This window comes from Myxocyprinus asiaticus, chromosome 38, assembly GCF_019703515.2.
Source record: "Myxocyprinus asiaticus isolate MX2 ecotype Aquarium Trade chromosome 38, UBuf_Myxa_2, whole genome shotgun sequence".
Classification (NCBI taxonomy): Eukaryota; Metazoa; Chordata; class Actinopteri; order Cypriniformes; family Catostomidae; genus Myxocyprinus; species Myxocyprinus asiaticus.
This window is the reverse complement of record NC_059381.1, coordinates 7,813,985-7,834,455: the sequence shown is the minus strand read 5'-3', so window position 1 is coordinate 7,834,455 and position 20,471 is coordinate 7,813,985. Positions and strand designations below refer to the sequence as shown.

General features: G+C 37.8%; 1 protein-coding gene across 2 annotated transcripts in view; it reads left to right on the top strand.

Annotated features, from left to right (window-relative positions):
• The first annotated feature begins 1,513 nt into the window (after nucleotides 1-1,513).
• Nucleotides 1,514-20,471, top strand: part of LOC127428448 (potassium/sodium hyperpolarization-activated cyclic nucleotide-gated channel 1) — a 152,634-nt gene continuing 133,676 nt past the window's right edge. For both annotated transcript variants that reach the window (XM_051676832.1, XM_051676833.1), the window contains exons 1-2: nucleotides 1,514-1,954; nucleotides 15,784-16,207. In XM_051676832.1, coding sequence (XP_051532792.1) covers nucleotides 1,599-1,954; nucleotides 15,784-16,207 — 780 coding nt within the window. In that variant the 5' untranslated portion in view covers nucleotides 1,514-1,598. The remainder of the gene's footprint in view (nucleotides 1,955-15,783; nucleotides 16,208-20,471) is intronic.

The following is a 20,471-nucleotide window of genomic DNA, read 5'->3' as shown; positions in this document are numbered from 1 at the left end:
TCACAAAACAAACATGCTTAAATTATTCAAGCGCAAGGGCTTATGGGTATTCCCCACAACCTCAGAGTTAATAGTACTTAAAATCTTAATTTAATCTAAATTATTCTTGGAAATGGAATGAAATCAACTGCATGAGCTGACATTTAAAGACAAAATCCAAATATTTCATGTATAAATACTGGGTTGTATTCATTTTATGCATTAAGGGACATTTATTAAAGTATGGAGACATTAATTAAACCGTAACTTTTTGCATGGTCCATAAAGTGCACCTTCTCACATTTCTTGCAAATTATGTCAGAGCACTCCCAAGAAAAGCTATATTTTGGGAAAACTATCAGTTCAAGGCCAGTGTTTATGGTGGCAATAAGGATCCATTCTCTAATGGTTGAAAGAATGAGATTAAAGCAACTTTGAAAGATTTGAAAGAGTAGTTAGTCATATATCTTTAGCTTGTTATATCTCTTATACTAAAGATTTTATAATATTAGTTTTATTATTTTGAGTCACTTGTTTTTAACTCAAATGTTAAATAAGTTATGTGAACTGATTCTGCACAGACTTCCGTTTGAATAATAATAAAAAGAGACAATAATCAAATCAGATTAAGTACTTTCATTTGCAAAGTATTTAATTCACTGGATTAGCCAAATGTAGACATTACCAAATGGATATCAAAATACTGTGTAAACAATTGTATCACTGGATTTCCACTAAAATGAACTATATTGTGATAAATACATACAGTGTATGTATATATATATATATATATAAATTGGATTGGTAACACTTTACAAAAGAGTTGAAGTTATTACCATTAGTTAACAATATTAGTTCATGAACTAACAATGAACAGTACTTGTAAAGCACTTATTAATCTTGATTAATGTTAATATCAACATGTACTAATACATTTTTAAATAAAAAAGTTGTATACATTAACATAAGTTGATGCATTATGAACTAACAATTATTATTATTATTATTATTATTATAATTATTTGTATAAATGAACAATAACCAAGATTAATAAATGCTGTTAAAAACATTATTCATTCATGAGCATTAACTACTGTTAACAAATAGAACCTTATTGTAAAGTGCTACCTAAATAGTTGTGGTCATACCGCCCACCTCTATTAGATTTGTAATAGATGGCCACAGAGATTTAAGTATTTTCATAATAGCTACTATTACCATTTCAATTCACATCTTTCCATAATATAAATGTAAACATGCCATTCCCAAATGCTTTACATAACCCTTATTGCATCAGCAACATCACGTTCAAATTGCATTCCTCTGGCACCCTTCTCAGTCTTGAAACAGATTCATGTAGCGCATAATGGATATGCATTGCACGTGCACTGACTGAACTGTCCACACGGCCCGCGCCTAATCCCGACAGTAGATGGCAGCATCCCAAGAAACCCGATCCCGTCTTGTTCACCACAACTCTGCCTCCCTTAGTTGTGCAGCAGCAATCGCACTAGAGGCAGGACGTCAAATGAAACAGAAGAGCCGCCAGCTGCTGCTCCTCTCGAGTTTTACGCGTAGCCTGTTCTCCGCACCCGGAGACAGCACGTTTTGAAACCGCCATGGAAGACAAATCCAACTCGTTCTCGAGCAACAAAGAGGAGAAAGCGGACGGGAATAATGTGTTCCAGAGGCAAGACTCGATCTTGAAGAACAGCATGGGGAGCCAGAATATGAAGGACCACGGCAACTCAGTGGGTGTCAAGGGGGACCGGGAGGAATCCATGGTCGGTTTTGACGATATAGACGCTGCGTCGCGGCAATATGGGTTTATGCAGCGGCAGTTTGGAGCGATGATGCAGCCCGGGGTGAATAAGTTCTCCTTGCGGATGTTCGGGAGTCAGAAAGCCGTGGAGAAGGAGCAGGAGAGAGTCCAGACGGCTGGATATTGGATCATTCACCCTTATAGTGATTTTAGGTAAGGAGTCTGGAAAGTCACCTTTCGCACCACACTGTGCTGTCCAAAGACACGCTCATCCATGCGTATCAGAGGTGCTTTTGCCATCATTTCCCGTGGCGTTTCGGGGAGCCAGAGCCTGACGGCACGCAATGCCCTTGGCGTGAGTAGGGGTGAATGTCATCTTGGTGAATAAACGGCACAGGACGTGCCATCATTGGGAATTCTGTGTTGTATAAGATATGTGATGCACCATTGTTTGGCATTGTAAACACATAGCTGTCAATGAGGGTGGCTGCAAGATCACAAATGATGGAATCCATAGACTGTTCTGTGGCATAACCACTCGGATTACTCTATTGTTTTAGCTCGTGGGGCTGCATGATCCCGTGCGGCACTCACCAGGTAACAACCCATGCCAATTTTAGCGCTGGGACAGTTGATCTAAAGCAGTTTAACGCTAATCGCGTTAGTCAGGTGAATGAAAGGGATTGGCAAACCCAGTGGCCCTCAGAAATTTTTTTTATGTTCAATTTGACTTGCATATCTGAGATGGAAAAATAGAATCATTTCAAATAAGACTAGGCTACTATGGACAAAGGCTATAAGGCTTAATATTTTAACCTGAAATAAATAGGTAGTTAGGAGGTGGGTAATCTGAATTATTACATAACCAAAACACTAATAATTATCAAAAGTAATTTCATTTTCTTGTACACCAGTGGGAGTTGGAATATCCACTTGAGGGTTTGAAGACTCCAGTTAGTTTCTCACTCATTATGTATATATATATATATATATATATATATATATATATATATATATATATATATATATATATATATATATATACATGTTATAAATAATTGTATATATTTATAACATGTTTGTAGGCCAACACAGTATATGTTATAAGATGAAACCGACAATCTGAAGGATTTCAGATGTTTACTCTTGTGTTTAAACATAATTAGCATTTAGATGTTTAGGTTGTAAATTCATTTTTAAACGTATGACATGAGGGAAAAAACAGAAAGAAAAAAACAAACATATACTTCAAAATGGAGGCTTGTTTTACGCATAAATTATCAGAATTATCTTTTCAGGGGCATCTCCAATCCTATATACCCTGAATGCACTGTAATGTTTACATGCATTGGCCTCTCTCTCTCTCTCTCTCTCTCTCTCTCTCTCTCTCTCTCTCTCTCTCTCTCTCTCTCTCTCTGCCGTTGTGCGCGCGGATAGGTGACGAGGCACCTCACGTGCTCGTTTTGCCCTGGCAACTCCGCACCAGCGCGGCACGCAGAGTTCTTTGCGAACATGCATTTCACTTCCCATCTGACCCGTAACGCGCCACTCTCCATGGTGCTGAAATCAACATCTCCTCGAGGTACATGCATGGGGAGGAACACTATCCGCTCAAAGTTATTAGCTCGACTCCTACCTGTCTTCCATTTTCTTGATGTACTTGTGTTGTGTGAAAAATTAAATAGCAAAGCACAAAGCCCAAGTCATTGAGACCCTAAGCCAGACAATGATGTTTTAATACTATTTGCCATTTAGATTATGCTTTTATGCATCAAAATCATTATGCTTACAGTGCACTCATTACAAGGACAATCTCCCTGGAGCATCCTGGGGTTAAGTGTCTTGCTCAAAGGCACAATGGTGATAGTTCATGGATCCATGGGCTATTTTTTTAGGATGCACCAGTAGCAGCCATTGCTCACTTGGTGCCCTAGGTGAAATATGACTAAAGGGAGAAAAATAACAACTTAATAGTTCTGCACATAGGCTCTGCATACAAAATGTTAGTCTGTTGGTGCAGTTTTTGTTTAGCATGCAAGGGGACCCCTGTTCATTTCCCAACCTAATGAATATTTTAAATAAACCAAGCAAAATTACAACTGAACTTGACAGCCAATGATCAACATGCATTTCATTAGGGAAAAAATTAGGTTGGAAGGACATGAGAATGGGTAGATGTTGAAATTTCAGTTTAAATCAAAAGATCTGTGGAGGATGCGACTTGACCAAATTTAGACATGTGAATGGGTGATTTCTGCCTCAGCCTTTGAAAGAAACACTTTTTTTTTTTTAACTTCTCTAATTGTATCAACTCAATTATCAAAAATACTCAGTTTATTTATTATTTGTATATATTTCATAAAATTATTATTATTAAAAAAAAATCCTTTTGTATTTTGAAAAATCTAAATTGGCATGATGCATCTGCATGGATCAACCCTTGTGGGACACAACCTTTCAGTTGTCAGCCCAGATCTTTAAACATTAGGTTGCACCACTCATCGAACAGATCAGAACAGTTTGTGTAAAGCCCTCGTACATCAGAGCAGGGATGAGAGAAGGTGAGATCGGATTAGAGGTCCAACACATGCTGAATGAGCTTAACATTGCTCTGAAAGCTGTGATGTAACATGATTGACCTTTCTGTCATAATGCACAAAGGACAAGGCTGCTTAGCGATCACTAGTTCGACACAACTTATTTGCTGGATACATTTCGGATTGCTACTTTTGAAATATCAATAATTAAAGATAAAGTGTGTTATTTTTTTAATGATAAAATACAGTACTGTGCAAAAGCTTTAGGCACTTATGAAAAATGTTGCATAGTGAGGATTTCTTAAAAAATAATGCTATAAATAGTTTTAATTAATCAATTAATGTCATGCAAAAGTCCAGTAAACATAAAAAAAAGCTAAATAAATATTTGGTGTGACCAAATTTGCTTTTAAAACAGCACCAATACTCCTAGGTATACCTGGACACAGTTTTTCTTGGTTGTTGGCAGATAGGATATTCCAAGCTTATTGGAGAATTCGCCACAGTTGTTCTTCTATCTATTTAGGCTGCCTCAATTGCTTCTGTCTCTTCATGTAATCTCAGACTGACTTGATGTTCAGTGGGGGGGGGGGGGCTCTGTGTGCACCATGCCATCTGTTGCAGGGCTCCCTGTTCTTCTATTCTACTCTATCTGCAAAAGGAATTTTTGGGAGTCTAAAATGTATATTTCCGATAGACATGTTAAAGCTGAAGATATAAATAACCATCTTAAGACAAATGTTTTTATGTAACATCTTATTTGCACAGTAATGTACTTCCTCCTATCCCTTAATTAATATGTAGAGACAACCATACAGTAAACTATTCGTAGGTTGATTTGCCCAAAAAGTGTAAACACTGTTGCACTGTGGCACTATCAATACATCGCTCTGTTTGTTTGAGAATCCCAACCAGCCCAACAGCAGCAACATTAGCTCAGCCGAAGGTGTGAGTTTGGGGTGGGACCATCTGTTTGCCTAACCAACGCTTACTAGGTGAAGTGTTTTAGACCTGAAAACCTGTTCGAAACAGTAATTATTTTTGCAATTCTGCTAGGCGACGTTAGTGGCACAAAATTTACACATTTTTGCTGGAAAGACTTTGATTGGTGGATGGCCTTTCATTCATAGAAAATGCTATTTGGAGAAAAGTAAATATGTAACAGTTTATGAGCTTGAAGTCTTTATTTAACTGAATGAATTTGATTGGCTAATACCTTCATAGCATTCTTAGATGACCATGCTTCAGTTCTGCATGTGGTACACCTGACTTTGAGCCTTTGATCAGCCTTGCAAAATGGGCTTTACATCATAGAGAGAAACATAGAGGGCAAAAACAGGTGAGGATGCAAGATATGGAGAGGAAGAGGTTGATAGCAAGAAAAATAGTGATTTAAATGAGGAGAAAGGGAGAAAATGAGGGATAGGCAAAGAACAAGCTATAGACAGTCATCATCACCTTTAATGACCGAAAGCCTGGACCATGTGACTATTCTACACCTCCGTAATACACTGACGCACTGGCTACGCTTGGCAGACTTTACTGTTTTCTGCTCTTTAACAATGTCATTCCTTTTCTTACCCACACATGGGACTGCTCTTTTGTGCCTCTGTTATTTTTCACTAATTCAGAATAACAGTTGCTGGTTGTTTCTTCAACTATGGGTACTTTTCGATGTTTAGAAAGCCAATTCCTTTTAAACACACTTTTCACACTCTCACTAGTTTATTTTATTTGTCTACTAACAATGTCAGACAGTGGATAATCATGCATTACAGAAGAAGTCTTTTATTTTTTACTTTTTCTGTTTTTTGTACCAACAAATGTCATTTCCACAACATCTCAAATCAGCAGTCATTCTGCTGCGGATATGACATTTTAAATATTTTTGAAATAAACAGCACACTCCTTTGTCTTTCTAAAGATAATTGAATATCACAGCACAGGTTTCACTCTTTGTTTAGATAATAATCTATCTATCTATCTATCTATCTATCTATCTATCTATCTGTCTGTCTGTCTGTCTGTCTGTCTGTCTATCTACACACACACACACACACACACACACACACACACACACATGTTGGTGCAGCTGTCATTATGAGGACTCTCCATAGACATAATGATTTTTATACTGTACAAACTATAGATTCTATCCCCTAACCCTACCCTTAAACCTAACCCTCACAAAAAACTTTCAGCATTTTTACATTTTCAATAAAACATCGTTTAGTATGTTTTTTAAGCGATTTAAATTATGGGGACACTAGAAATGTCCTCATAAACCACATTTATAGTATAATACCCTTGTAATTACCAGTTTGTAACCTAAAAAAATTTCCTCGTAAACCACTTAAACCTGCCCACACACACATATATACAGTATATATATATATTTAAGAAAAAATAAAACCTCCCTTTGAGGACATTTTGGGACGTCCCTTATTTGGAAAAAATATCCATACATAAATTGAATTATGAGTTTTAAAATTCTAATAATGCAAAAAAGTTTTTTTGCTAGCTTTAGGTTTAGGGTGTAGGATAGGGTTAATTTATTGTAATTAAAGTTAGCTTTATATAAAAACACTAGAAGTCTATGACATGTCCCCATTTAGATAGCTGAGCAAACTTGGGCATGTGTGAGTGTGTTTGAGAGAGAGATATTTTAAAAATAGCAAAAATTACTTTTTCCAAAATCATTTTAATGTGACCTTAATATAACAAAAAGAAAAGAAAAAAATTGGTATCTTTTCATTTTAAAGTGATAGTTAACCCGAAAATGAAAAATGTGTCATCATTTACTTACCCTCTTGTTGTTCCAAAGCCATATGACTTTCTGTATAGCCTCAGTCACCATTCAAGTAATACATGTAGTTCACCCAAAAATGAAAATTCTCTCATGATTTACATACCTTTAAGCATCCCAGATGTGTATGACTTTCCTTCTTCAGCAGAACCGAAGTGAAGATTTTTATAAGCACATTACATCTCTTTTTGTCCATACAGTGCAAGTAAATCAGTCCAAAAGGCATATTTAGGCACCATAAAAGTAATCCACACAACTCAAATTAATGTTTTCTGAAGCAAACCGAGAGGTTGGTGTAAGAAACAAATCGATAATGAAAACGTTTTTAACTTTAAATCGTTGCTTCCGGCCAGTGCTGGATTGCACTGGATTGCTCTCGCATGACGTCCGTTCCTCTGTTGTATACTTCACGCATGAAAGCACCATTGCGCTTACGTCACGCAACAGCAAAGTGACACATCGACTGCTGACAGGAAGCGATTTCTTTAAGTTAATAAAGTTTTAATTATCGATTTATTTTTTACACAAACCTATCATTTTGCTTCTGAAGACATTAATTGATCAACTGGATTCGTTTGCATTAGTTTTATGCTGCCTAAATATGCCTTTTGGACCATCAAACAGCCAGCAGCCTTATGGCACCTTGTAAAGGGATTGAGGGAAAGGAGGAGGCAAGAACTGGCTTGACAATATAAATGATAATTTAATAATAAACAAAACCAAAAAGACACAAACACACACAGGTGTCGGACAGCTGTCCGTAACTCTCTCTCTGTCACACTGCCGTCTCCGGTCGGCCTTATCCCTCTCGGGCTTAATCAGCCTTATTAGGGGCCGGGTGTGCGGAATCACGACCCGGCCCCGCCCTCCGCCCTGCCACACACCTGTTTACTTGCATTGTATGGACAAACAGAGCTGAAATGTGTCTATAAAAATCTTCATTTCGGTTCTGCTGAAGAAGGAAAGTCATATACATCTGGGATGGCTTAAAGGTAGGTAAATCATGAGAGGATTCTCATTTTTGGGTAAACTAACCCTTTCACTTCCATAGCATCTTGGCATCTGAGGCTGTCATTTTCTGGTGAATCTTTTGTGGAATAAAGAAAGTCATATGGGTTTGGATAAAACATCATGAGGACATGTACCATCCCTTTATTAAAAATCAACTCCTGGGAAATAAAAGTCCTCATGGATGAAGAAACACCCTACTGTTATGAAAATTTGAAATGGCTCCCCATTACTCAATACAGCCATGAATTGATAATGTCATAATAAAACAAGCAACATCACATGAGTGACATCAGCTTTCCCATGTGCTGTTTTGGCTCTGGAGCATCAAGGAAACCCAATATCCAGCGATATCTCAATGCGTAGGGTGTTTAAAAATTAATAGGAGATTAGTAATATTATTTATTTATTGTTTTCAAAAAGGGCTCATGCTTGACTTGATTTGACCAGAGCCCCTTTGTCATCGTCTCTTGTCACGCGTGAGTCAGTTATGTGTTTCTTTTATCGGCCCTCCATATTATATGTCATGTGTCTCATGCTTTCCCTGTTTGTCTGTCTTTGGAAAACAGACTTTTCTCTAGTCACAATTCTTCACTGGGGAAAGAAAAATCTGAAAGATTTCCAGGCGTAGCGTCACCTTCCCAGAATTCCTTCATCGTTTCACCGAGTGACTGAGTTTTTTTTCCCATTTTCCTGCTTAGTGGCAGGATTTATCAGGTAACGGATGAGCTCCGGTCAAATCTGTGGCTTATAAATTAATCACACAGGTTGTCAAAAAGCAGGATTTGTGTGTGAGCAGACTCCTTCTCCACACCAAACAGCCTCTGATTTCTAAACCTAGATTAACCTCTATTTTTAGGGGCATGCAAGTTTGTCTTGCATTATTGATGCTTTTTGCTGTTGCTTTTGGAGGCTTGTCTTAAAGATGTGTCCCAATGTCTAATGAAGGTCTTTGTGAGAGCGTGTCTCACTTTTTCCAAACTGATGCCCCCTGGTACCCTTAAAAATAGCCTAACACTCTATTTTTATAATTTTTTTAATTTTTTTGAGAGAACCCAGTTTGTTAATGCAATATGACTGCAGAGAATGTAAAGTTCACCCGGGATGGGGGGGGGGGGGGGGGTGTTTTGTGTTTTGCTGTGAAGCCAAATGAGTTTGGGACAATATGATGGTAAGTAAATAATGACAGAAATGTATTTTTTGGGTGAACGAATTGTCTGATGACCATAATTAAGTTCCACACTGCGGTGAGGTTCTTGTAGAAGCAGAGGTAAAAAGAAAAGAGCATCAGAGCATGTATATCGCTTGTGTTGGGGTCATGTCCTTTATTTTGGTTTTTACTATTCACCAGTGGGACAGATGGTCACATGGCAACCATCCCACCTCCAACAATGCAGTCTGTCTATCATTCGGTCGTCAAGGCTACAGTTACAAAAGCAAAACAGCCTGTCAAGGCCCTTTTAATATAAACGCCTCAATTTATGCGATTCTTTTACAAACCCAGCCATACTGCAACCAACACAGTGGTATAGCTAAGGGTGGACCGGGGTGGGCCCAGAATATTAGAGATCATTCTTTGACTTCAAATATATATTTATAAAATAGTTTTAAAAAATGCATAAATTCTGATTTCTGAAAGTGCGAAAGAACTATGTGAATGCATCGCTTCTCTGTTATTCAGAAAAATTTGGCCCATCAATTTCCATTGAGGCCCACCCAAAAGTAATTTCCTGGCTACGCCCTTGAACCAACACAATAAACTGCATAAAAAAAGAAATCCGTACATTACAGTTGAGAGTGTATGCTATTAAAAGCAGTAGCTTAAAGAACATATATTCAAAAATACAATATCATTGTTGAGGGCAGTTTACAAAAAATTGCTAATATTTCTTAAAAAAATAACTGACACCAATCAGGTTAAACTGTTGGCATCTATGGCCAAGTCCACATTAACCCTTAAAAGTATGGGAATTTCACCAGACACTCTTACATATTCGGGTCTTTTGTGACCTGGCGCTTACATCTATCACAAATTGATCTACAAAATGCCCAGATAGTGTCAAATTTTAAAAATATTTTCAAGACAATTAGAAAACAATAGAATAAAATATATTTTGATGTTTTATTTTTCATATATCAAAATGCAACAAATCAGGACAAATCTAGCATAGGATTCATTACTTTCACACTGAAATTTCCTGAGACACAACTGGTTGTCAAACACATATTAAGCTACACATAACACATAAGCTACACATGATACACATAAGCTACACATTAGTTACACAAGTATTTTCTCAGGCACATATTGAGTCGAAATAGATGCACAACTTACATAATTTCAGTAGTACACTCAAATGACAATAGTCATATCATCCTGTTCATTTGTTACACTTGCTATAGTTTACTTCCATGTTGTTTCTTCATCAAATAGCAATGTCAAATGAAAATCAAATCAATCAATGAAACATCAGTGCCACATTGAGTAAGAAATGGCATATGTTAGTTCATTATTGCACAGAAACTGTGATATAGTGTTTATTTGTATGAATATAGTAAAATAAATAGATATCCTTTGATAGTAAACTTAAATAGATATGAAATAATCATAAAAATAAAATTTCTGGAAGTGTAAAAAATAAATGAATGACACTCTTACATATCTAGGGTCTCTATTGATCCCAGTTACAGGGGGTGGAATAAGGTCCCGGGTCACTAAAGACCCAAGGTATGCGTTTAAGTGTTAATTTGTTTGAAATCGCTGTTTTCACATTTGCAAAGTCATTGTTTTCGTAATGGAGAGCGTTTTCTTTTGGTGGAGGGAAATGGCATTCCAGTGTGGTGGCATCCAGTATGGAGTGGTGGTGGCGTAGTGGACTAAAGCACTGAACTGGTAAGCAAAAGGTTGTTGGTTCAATCCCCACAGCCACCACCATTGTGTCCTTGAGCAAGGCACTTAACTCCAGGTTGCTCCAGGGGGATTGTCCCTGTAATAAGGGCACTGTAAGTCGCTTTGGATAAAAGCATCTGCACAAATGCAAATGTAAAGTGTGGATGAGAGGTGTGAATGTAGCAAAATCAATGCTTTTTCAAACTAAATGTATTACGCCACATCCACACAAAGTTTAAAACCTCAGTTTTCAGTTTCCTAATGTCATTGTTTTCCAAAGTATGCTGTTATGGTGAAAATTTCAGTGGAGGAGAACTGAGTTCTAGTGAGGCGTAAACATAGCAAAATGAATGCGTTTTAAAACTAAAACATATTAGTGTGGACGTGGCCTGTGTTTCTGGTTTACAAATGCAAGATGACAAAACATTGCTATGGTTACCGCTACATCAGTTATTTAAATTTCAGGTGTGACTCCAATATTTTGTACACACAAAATGATAATTTAAGGGATTCACTCCTACATTTAAATGCATCTGTCACTACCAAAACTCTGCAGTATGGACATTGCTTTAGACACCTTCCTAAAGTAAAAATAACCAATGTGGATATTATTTTAATCAAAGATAGCCGTTTACACCAAAGCACAGACAATTACTTGATACTGGATCAGTAGATATTTTTAAAGCAAGGCCAGAGAGCTTTTTTCATTTACAGGGATCCATTACAGCCAAGTGCATTGGCCACATTGGAGGCACCATCCAGGGGTTGGCATGAGATAGGATTTTTGAAAGCATCTATTTTAGTTTGTGGATGTATGCCGTTATCAGTGGCCAGGACATTTTGTGTGGTTCTCTAGGCCAGCCCGGCGCCCGTCAAAATACGTCTGGCTTACAAGACACAAGAGCAACATTAACGCATTTACGGCATTGTGTGTGTGTGTGTGTGTGTGTGTGTGTGTGCACTCTGAGGTCTGAAAATTTCAGTGTTGCAAAATTCTCTCCTGGTATAGAAAGCTGACTCATGTCTGTTCATGGCAGACATGAAAAAGTGACTATTTTTCACATTGCGCTGAGGAAAGTTTCTTAACATTGTAGGTGGTATGAGTAATGGCACCAATGTAGCAGTGTTCACTAATTACTTAACTTGTGTTTGGTTTGGCTTGTTTTCAAACATTATATTAGCAGTTTTAAAAGATAATAGACATTTAGAAGTCTTGAACAGATGTGCTTAATAGACTTCAAGACACTAGAAGCACTTTCATTTATGACTGGAGTTTTTTATTTTTATTTTTTTATACATGTAACAAAATGTCAATAATCTAGTCTGTAGCCATTTCAGGGACTGGTCACAGCAAAAAAACATTGGATGATTTGATAATGGAGGCAGACTGATGTTTCTGTATTTATCAAAAGCTTCATCTTGACTAGTAAATATCAAAACAGCCTACAGGTAATACTGCTATCAGGAAAGACTGGGTGATTTTGACAGCATTTTTTTAGTCAGAACAAATTAGCATTAAGGTTGATAAATTATTACTTTTAGTCCTTCATTTTCTACTAGAGATAAATCCCCCAAAAATGAAAAATGTGTCATAATGTTTTATCATTAACACCCCCATTTTGTTCAAAACCAGTATGAATTTTGTGAGCCATTCAATATATCAATTTATTACACTTTATAAACTTTAACACTGTGTCCAAACCAGGTGCGATAAGGCAAAGCAATTCCCGACAACTGCTATCTCTTCCTTTGGTATTCTGAGTTTCTCTCCTAACAAGACATTATGTCAGTTCCTTGGTTTTGCATTTCTGTCCTGTTGCCTTTGTGTAGTCCTGCCCACAGTGAAATAAAATTGTTCTGATTGGCTGTGAATGTGTCACATCACTCATTGTTTCGCTTCCAGTGTGTACAGAGAAATGACTGCCACAACTGGACTCAGAATTAGGATAGCTTTATGTGAGGATAACTACAGTAATGTTGTACATTCATACCCTTTAAGGGTTGATCGACATTATGAACTATCACAACTGTGCCCTTGATCAAGACATTAAACTTTAGGTTACTACAGTCCTGAACCCTGTAATAAGTGTACTGTGTTGCTTTGGATAAAAATGTCAACTAAATAGCTAGTTAGCTAGCTAAGCAGCAGTGAGGACTGTTTATATATTTTACAATATAAAGTTCAGTCATTGTTTTCAAAGATGTTGTGTTACAAGATACAAAGTGCTTTAGATAAAAACATAAGCTAAACAACTAGTTATCTAGCTAGTTATTTAGCTAGCAATGAGGATTATCTATGCATTATTTTACAAGACAAAGTTCAGTCATTGTTTTCTAGGATGTCATGTTACAGTATATTGAAAATTGTCCAAGATACAAATTGAGCTGGGAAAAAGTGCCTGCTAAATAACTAGTTAGCTAGCTAGCTAGTTAGTGAGTTGGTTAGTAGACAGTGAGCACTGTCCCTGCATTATTTTACTAGATAAAATTCAGTCATTGTTTACCAGGATATTGTGATATCAGTATTTTGAATTTGACCAAGATACAAACTGCTTTAGAAAAGAGTGTCAGCTAAATATCTCATTTGTTAGCTAAGTTAGTATATAATGTGTGCGGTCCCTGCAACACTTTACTAGATATATTTCTATAATTGTTTCCAAGAACATTGAGTCACAGTAATGAATTTTGTCAGAGATACAAACCACTTTGGAAAAAAGGAATCAGCTAAATAACTTGTTAGCCACTGTAGCTTGTTAGTTAATTAGTAGACAATGAGCACCCTGCATTATTTTATTAGATGAAGTTAGTTTTCAAGGATGTTGTAATAACAGTATTTGGAATTTTTACCATAATACAAACTGTATTGGAAAAAAGTGTGAGTTAACTAGTTGGCTAGTTGGTTGGTTAGTACACATTGAACACGGTTCCTGCATTATTTTACCAGGTACAGTTCAGTCATTGATTTCAAGGATGTTATAATAACAGTGTTTTGAATTTTGACCAGGATACAAACTGCATTGCAAAGAATTTACAGCTAAATTACTAGTTAGTTAGTTAGTTAGTTAGTTAGTTGTTACTACCCCTGCATTATTTTGCCAGATAAAGTTCAATCATTATTTTCATAGATGTTGTGATACAGTATTTTAAATATTGTTCAAGACACAAAACTGCATTGGAAGAAAGTGTCAGTTAAATATTTAGTTAGCAAGTTAGTTCGTAGACAAAGAGCACTGTCCCTGCATTATTTTACCAGATAGATTTAACTGTTTTCAAGGATGCTGTGATACTATATTTGGAATTTTGTCCAAGGTGCAAACTTCCTTGGAAAAAAGTGTCAGCTAAATAACTAGTAAGCAAACTAGTTAGTTAGTAGAAAATGAGCATATTCCTTCCATTATTTTACTAGATAAATTCAGTAATTTTTTTTAAGGTCATTGTGATACAGTATTCATAAATTTGTTCAATGTACGAATTGTAATTTCTGGACTTGCAGGCCACTTGTGGTACTGCAGTAGCAAACACCTTCAAACAGCATCCGCCTTTCCATTCACCTCTATGGTGACTCCATGTTTTCAAACACAAGCTAATTCTTGTGGGTCCAAGTGCTGCTCTCTCAGCAATTACAGCCTGTACCTTTAATTAGCCTTCTGTGTATCTTACAAGCAAAACAGAACGTCGTACACAGATGCTGGTTAACACTACATGGCACAGAAGCATGGGCAGCCCTCTTATGTTACGATCTCCCTCCTTTATTTTCTGTCCTCTGGCTTCTTGCCTCCTCATCTAGAGAGCAAAGTGTCGAGCCGCACTGCACTGTCTGAGAGCAGCAATCCAGCAGGAAGTGTTGGCAGTGGTATCAAAAACGACAGGGAAATGAGCTCTAGTGCATCATGTGTGGACTGCAGGGGTGAGCTGCACTGAGCTGAAGGGAGTGCGTTAGACAGCACCCAGAGACACATCGCTGATATCTGATTGCATTCAGAATGAGGGCATTTCAGCAGAAAAGAGCAGGAATTTAATCTTTCCAGTCCGGCTATATCACAGTGTCTTGTTGAATAGGCCCAGTATTGTTTGCTATCATAAAAAATATCATCATGAAAGGGAATTTAAAATGCTTTTGGAGCACTTGTTGTGGGTTCAAGTGATAGTTCACGCAAAAATGATTTTCTGTCATCATTTATTATCAAAAAATCTACCCACCAAGCCTTCCTTGCTAGAAAGACCAGGTCCAGGCAGGTTTATGCTGTTTTAGCATGTGGATCAACATAGCCACATCTTTACATTTACATTTATTCACTTGGCAGATGCTTTTATCCAAAGCGACTTGACCATTCACACCGAACACATTTTTGCATCCATCTGTGCTGTTTTTTTTAATTGTTTTTCTATGTAAATATGCTATATGGACGTCTTTGACCATTGCACCGTGTCTCACGCATCTCGTGCATCTAGCCTTTCTTTGCACAAGAATGCTTTCAGTCTAAACAGCCTCTTACAGTGGATTTAAGATATGCATTTTACCACTATGTGCATTCCCTGGTAATTGAACCAAAGACTGTGGCATTGCTAACACCTTTCTCTACTAGTTGAACTAAAGAAACTTCTTTCTGGTGAAGCTGATTGGCCAAAGAAGTCTTGCTGGTTAAGCTAGTTAAGAACACTTTTGGAGACACCAGAATCAAAAACACAACATTTGCTGGTCTTTTCAACAGTGTTTTATTATGATCTCAGCTAAAAGAGCAAATTCTTTCGCCTTCAAGTGGTTCCACTTTAACTTGTCGCTGTTTGTCTTCTCCTGCAGGTTCTACTGGGACTTGATAATGCTCATCATGATGATGGGGAATCTTATTATCATTCCTGTGGGAATAACCTTCTTTTCCGAACAAACCACGACCACCTGGCTCGTCTTCAACGTGGCCTCTGACACCATCTTCCTGGTGGACCTGGTCATGAACTTCCGAACGGGAATTGTGAATGAAGAGAGCTCGGAGATCATCCTGGACCCGAAGGTCATTAAGATGAACTACCTGAAAAGCTGGTTCGTGGTGGACTTCCTCTCCTCCATCCCGGTGGATTATATCTTTCTAATAGTGGAGAAAGGTTTCGATTCTGAGGTCTACAAGACGGCTCGGGCGCTACGTATCGTACGGTTCACCAAAATCCTCAGCTTGCTACGTCTTCTCAGGCTTTCACGCCTCATCAGATACATCCACCAGTGGGAGGAGGTGAGGGGACAGTGTGTGTGTGAGTGATGCGATTGTGAACTATGATGCAGATGGCCTTTAGTAACACATCTTGGATTTGTTGGCTTTGAATATGAAGCAAGCTCGGGCACGAATGAGAGTTGATGTTATTTGACATTGTAAGTGTTTAGGTGTGTGCGCATGTCTGAGACACAACTGACCCAAGGCGCTTTGAGCTCAGGTGTTGTTCTGCAGCACAGGTCCCTTCAGAACCTCTGACGCATGCTCTTTAAAGGTGAAGAAACTTATTTTGGGGCTAAGGTAAGTATATCTGCCATTTAGCCCTTGGCGACACCTCAAGAGCTGCATCGGTAAGAGGAACCAATCTCTTCAGCATGGCTAGTACAGATGAGAACTATTAACTGCCTCAGTATTTATGCTAGAGCACTTCTCTCCCACCTCTGTCTGAGACCCCCCAAGCTAAAGTACAGAACATTAATCTTCAAGTGACGCATTCGGTTTGTACGCCCTCCCCATCTGGTTGGCTTCACTAGAGCATTGTTGCTCTAAAAGCACTTTAAGGGCACTTTCATCAGAAAAGTATTGCATGCTTTCCTTCAAACCCATTATTATCGTCTGCCAATCGTAAAAATGTGATGGCTTATGTTACAAAAATTACTGTTAGGAAACATTTCCAATTTCCTTAATATCTCAATTGTTTCTCCTAGACACCTTTGAGATTAGATGGAGACCAAATTGAGAGCACTAAAGGAATATTCTGGGTTCAGTACAAGTTAAGCTCAACTGACAGAATTTGTGGTGTAATGTTGACTACCAAAAAACATTATTCCTGCTCTTGCTTTTCATTAAAAAAAGCAATCATCAAGGTTACAGTCAGGCATTTACAATGAAAGTGAATGGGGTCAATCTTTGGAGGGTTTATAGGCAGAAATGTGAAGCTTATAATTTTATTAAAGTACTTACATGAATTCTTCTGTTAAAACTTGTGTATTATTTTAGCAGTAAAATTGTTTACATTGTCATTTTTGAAGCAGACTACTAACTTAACGGGGTTACAGGGGTTACGGCGTTACGTTGTCATGGCAACGAAGTTGTAAAATTGGAAATAACTTTACTCAGAAAATTTTAGTAAGCCATTTTATAATGCTAAAATCATGTTAACATATTGTTTTACGTCTTGTGGCTATACTTTTGAAACGGTGAGTATTTTAATATTTATGGGTTGGCCCCATTCACTTCTAGTGTAAGTGCCTCACTGTAACCCAGATTTTTGCTTTTTTTGAAAGAAAAGTAGGAGTCAAAATTTATTTTTGATTGAGCTTTTTTCTAAGAAAAAGACTCTAGTTATCTTACATGTGTCTCCTCCAGATTTCAATATGGAGTAAAACATTTTTCATTCAAATCTTCCAAGACCAAATTATCTGATGCTAATCATATTGTTTTATAGATCTAAACTATAGGCCTACTTTGTCAACACTTGTTTCTATTTGAACTCTAAAGGAATTTTAGGAGAAATATCTGATACAGTGTTGATACTTAAATTAAACATAATCCAGAACCTCATAAAGTCTCCTGAGCTATGAAAGAGCAATTTCTGAGCAATAACATTTCCTCTGCAAAAGCACTTTCAGGTTACTTTCATCAGAAAAAAACTGCATTTTCCAATCTGACCTACTATTATCACCAGCCAATCTACCAGTAAATGACAGTTTAGGTTGCAGAAGTTAACCCAACTCAACAACCCTCAATTTCTTGCTGTTGTAATAAAAGAAGAGCATATTACTATGCTTAAAATGTAGTGAGCTGTCAAGATAGCATAACTATGCTGCCTTCTAAAATGCCTTATGTTGGCCAAATTGTATTGCGGCATTGCATGGGAGACCTAGCAAACCAGTTTAGGCTGGTATAAACTGGAATTTTCAGCAGGGATTTTAATGCTTAGTAGAGTATTGTGTTAGCTTAGCAACATGCTAATGTCAGACTCTACTGGAATCAATTGTGAGTTAAATTGTGTATTTCACATGAGGAGTGCTATTGTGTGGTGTGCTAGTTAGTGTGGTGCACTAGTTAGGATGCTTTAAATGGCAGCTTCTGAAATTATGTAGGCAATAGACAGCAAGACTGTGCGCTAGGGTTTGGAAAAGAGCCCTTGTTTTGGTGGCCTGCGTGTCATTAATCTCTTAAAGTAAGTTCATCTAATGTTCAGCTGGCAGCCACCCAAGTCAGTGCAGATACAGAGTCCTGTGAGTAGGCGAATCAACATTTTTTGATCAGTCCTAATTGTCATACAAATGTACCTCTCAGGAAGAATTGAACAAAGTAATGCAGCCAGCAGTAATCAGGGCTGATTCATTATTATTGTTTTCTGCTGCTGATCTACGGTTGTATTGGCTAAGACAGGGACTCCATTAACATTATTGTTTATGTGTGTTAGGTGAACAGAGAAAGTATAAATATATTAAATACTGTACATTTACTGATCGAAGAACTTTGCTGTTTGTAAATGCGAGTGGCGGTTGCCCATGGAGAACTTGCCACAGTGTTTTGAGTTATTTTTTTATGTTGCTATGCAGTTACTAGTGTGTTCTGGTTTGTTGCCATGGCATTACAGTGGGGTTTCTAAGGTGTTTTGAGTGTTTTCTATGTTTCTATGCAGTTGCAAGGGTGTTCTGGTAGTTGCTATGGCATTGCAATGCGGTTTCTAAGGTGTTAGAGTGTTTTTATTTGAGTGTTTTTATGTTGTTATACAGTTGTTAGGGTGTTCTGGGGGATTTTTAATGAATTGCAGTGCAGTTGCTATGGTGTTTTGGGTGGTTGCTAGGGTGTTGCTGGGTGGCTGTTTAGGTGTTGTGGGTGGTTGCTAGGCGGTTACTTACTGGCCCAAGTTAGAAGAGCCCATCCCCAAGTCTCATTAGCCGCGTTTCCACTATTGGTCAAAATTAGGGCATGCTAGTGAGTGCCAGGGCCAGTTGTGTTCCCACTATCACTTCCGGGGCTTCATCGTGCCTCCTTGGGGCTTTGAGGTGGGGATTGAGGTGGGTTCAATGTCAAAGGCGGAGTTTCGCCGAACTTCCCAAGTTGTGTATCCAGCGCACAATGGTAAAAAAACAAAAAAAAAAGAATGTATGCGGGCACAGTAAAAAACTGTTCAAATGCCCAATGGACAAAGCGGTACCCAAAGAAATTACTTTCCATAGTTTGGCAAACTTTCATAGATGGTGTGCTGGGACATCGTCCCGCTGTTAGTGGAGAGACCACTCGGAACACCATGGCAGTTACAGTCGGTGAGTTGTCTTGTAACTTGTCTTGCTGTTTACATTCTATATAAACTCGATATTTTAGATAACATAATACCTCAGCCTGAGCTTCCCTCTTGCTTGTGAAATGGACGGGGTGTGTGACGTTGGCATATTAAGGGCGGGTCTTTGGGCAACGCTGCAGAGTTATTGGCCCAATGGTGGGAACGCAGATCGATTTTGGTCTTGTGGCTCGAGGTCTGAGGCTATTGGTCCCGGCTGACCAGTTGATAGCCCTGGCTCGTACTCACCCAATAATGGAAAAGCGGCTAATGATATTGTGGTCTGTAGATATGGCTTGATTACACCTTCAATGTAAGTCTATGGGATCTTTTTCAGGCGAAATTGAGTCTGATCACTTTAAGACAATTTAAACATTTAAAACATTGCAGCATGATTTTCTGTAAAGCTGCTTTGAAACAATGTGGATTGTGAAAAGCACTATACAAATAAAAATGACTTGACTAGACTAGACTAGAAATGTAATAGCACATCTCTCCTCAATAAGCAGCAAGATTTGAGGTGTCATTCATGTTCGTAGCACAAACCCCTTTTGTTCAGATCCCTCACCCTAGTATGAGCAACTAATTAAGTAGAAGTTCCTCTGAAAATTTTGATTCAGAACTGTAGGCTAAACCTAGCTAGAGGCTTTACCAAGCACTTATTTATGGCATCCCCAGAAGCATCCACATTATACACACAATTTCTCCTCCATAAAACCCCACTGATGCATTCTGGGTAATGACTGTCAGCACTGTATCTCTCTCACTCTCTTTCGTTCTCTCTGATCTCACTGCAGTTTTGTTTCTCTATATCAATGCCGTATTCTGGCGATTTTCCCTTTGTGAATCAAAAGATGCTGTTTGCATGTTTATAAAGACATATATAGTGGTGTTCAAAAGTCTGAGTTCACATGTGAAAATGCATTTATTTTAATACAGTTTTTGTTTATTGCAAATTCCATTGTCACAGCATATCAAATAACAATA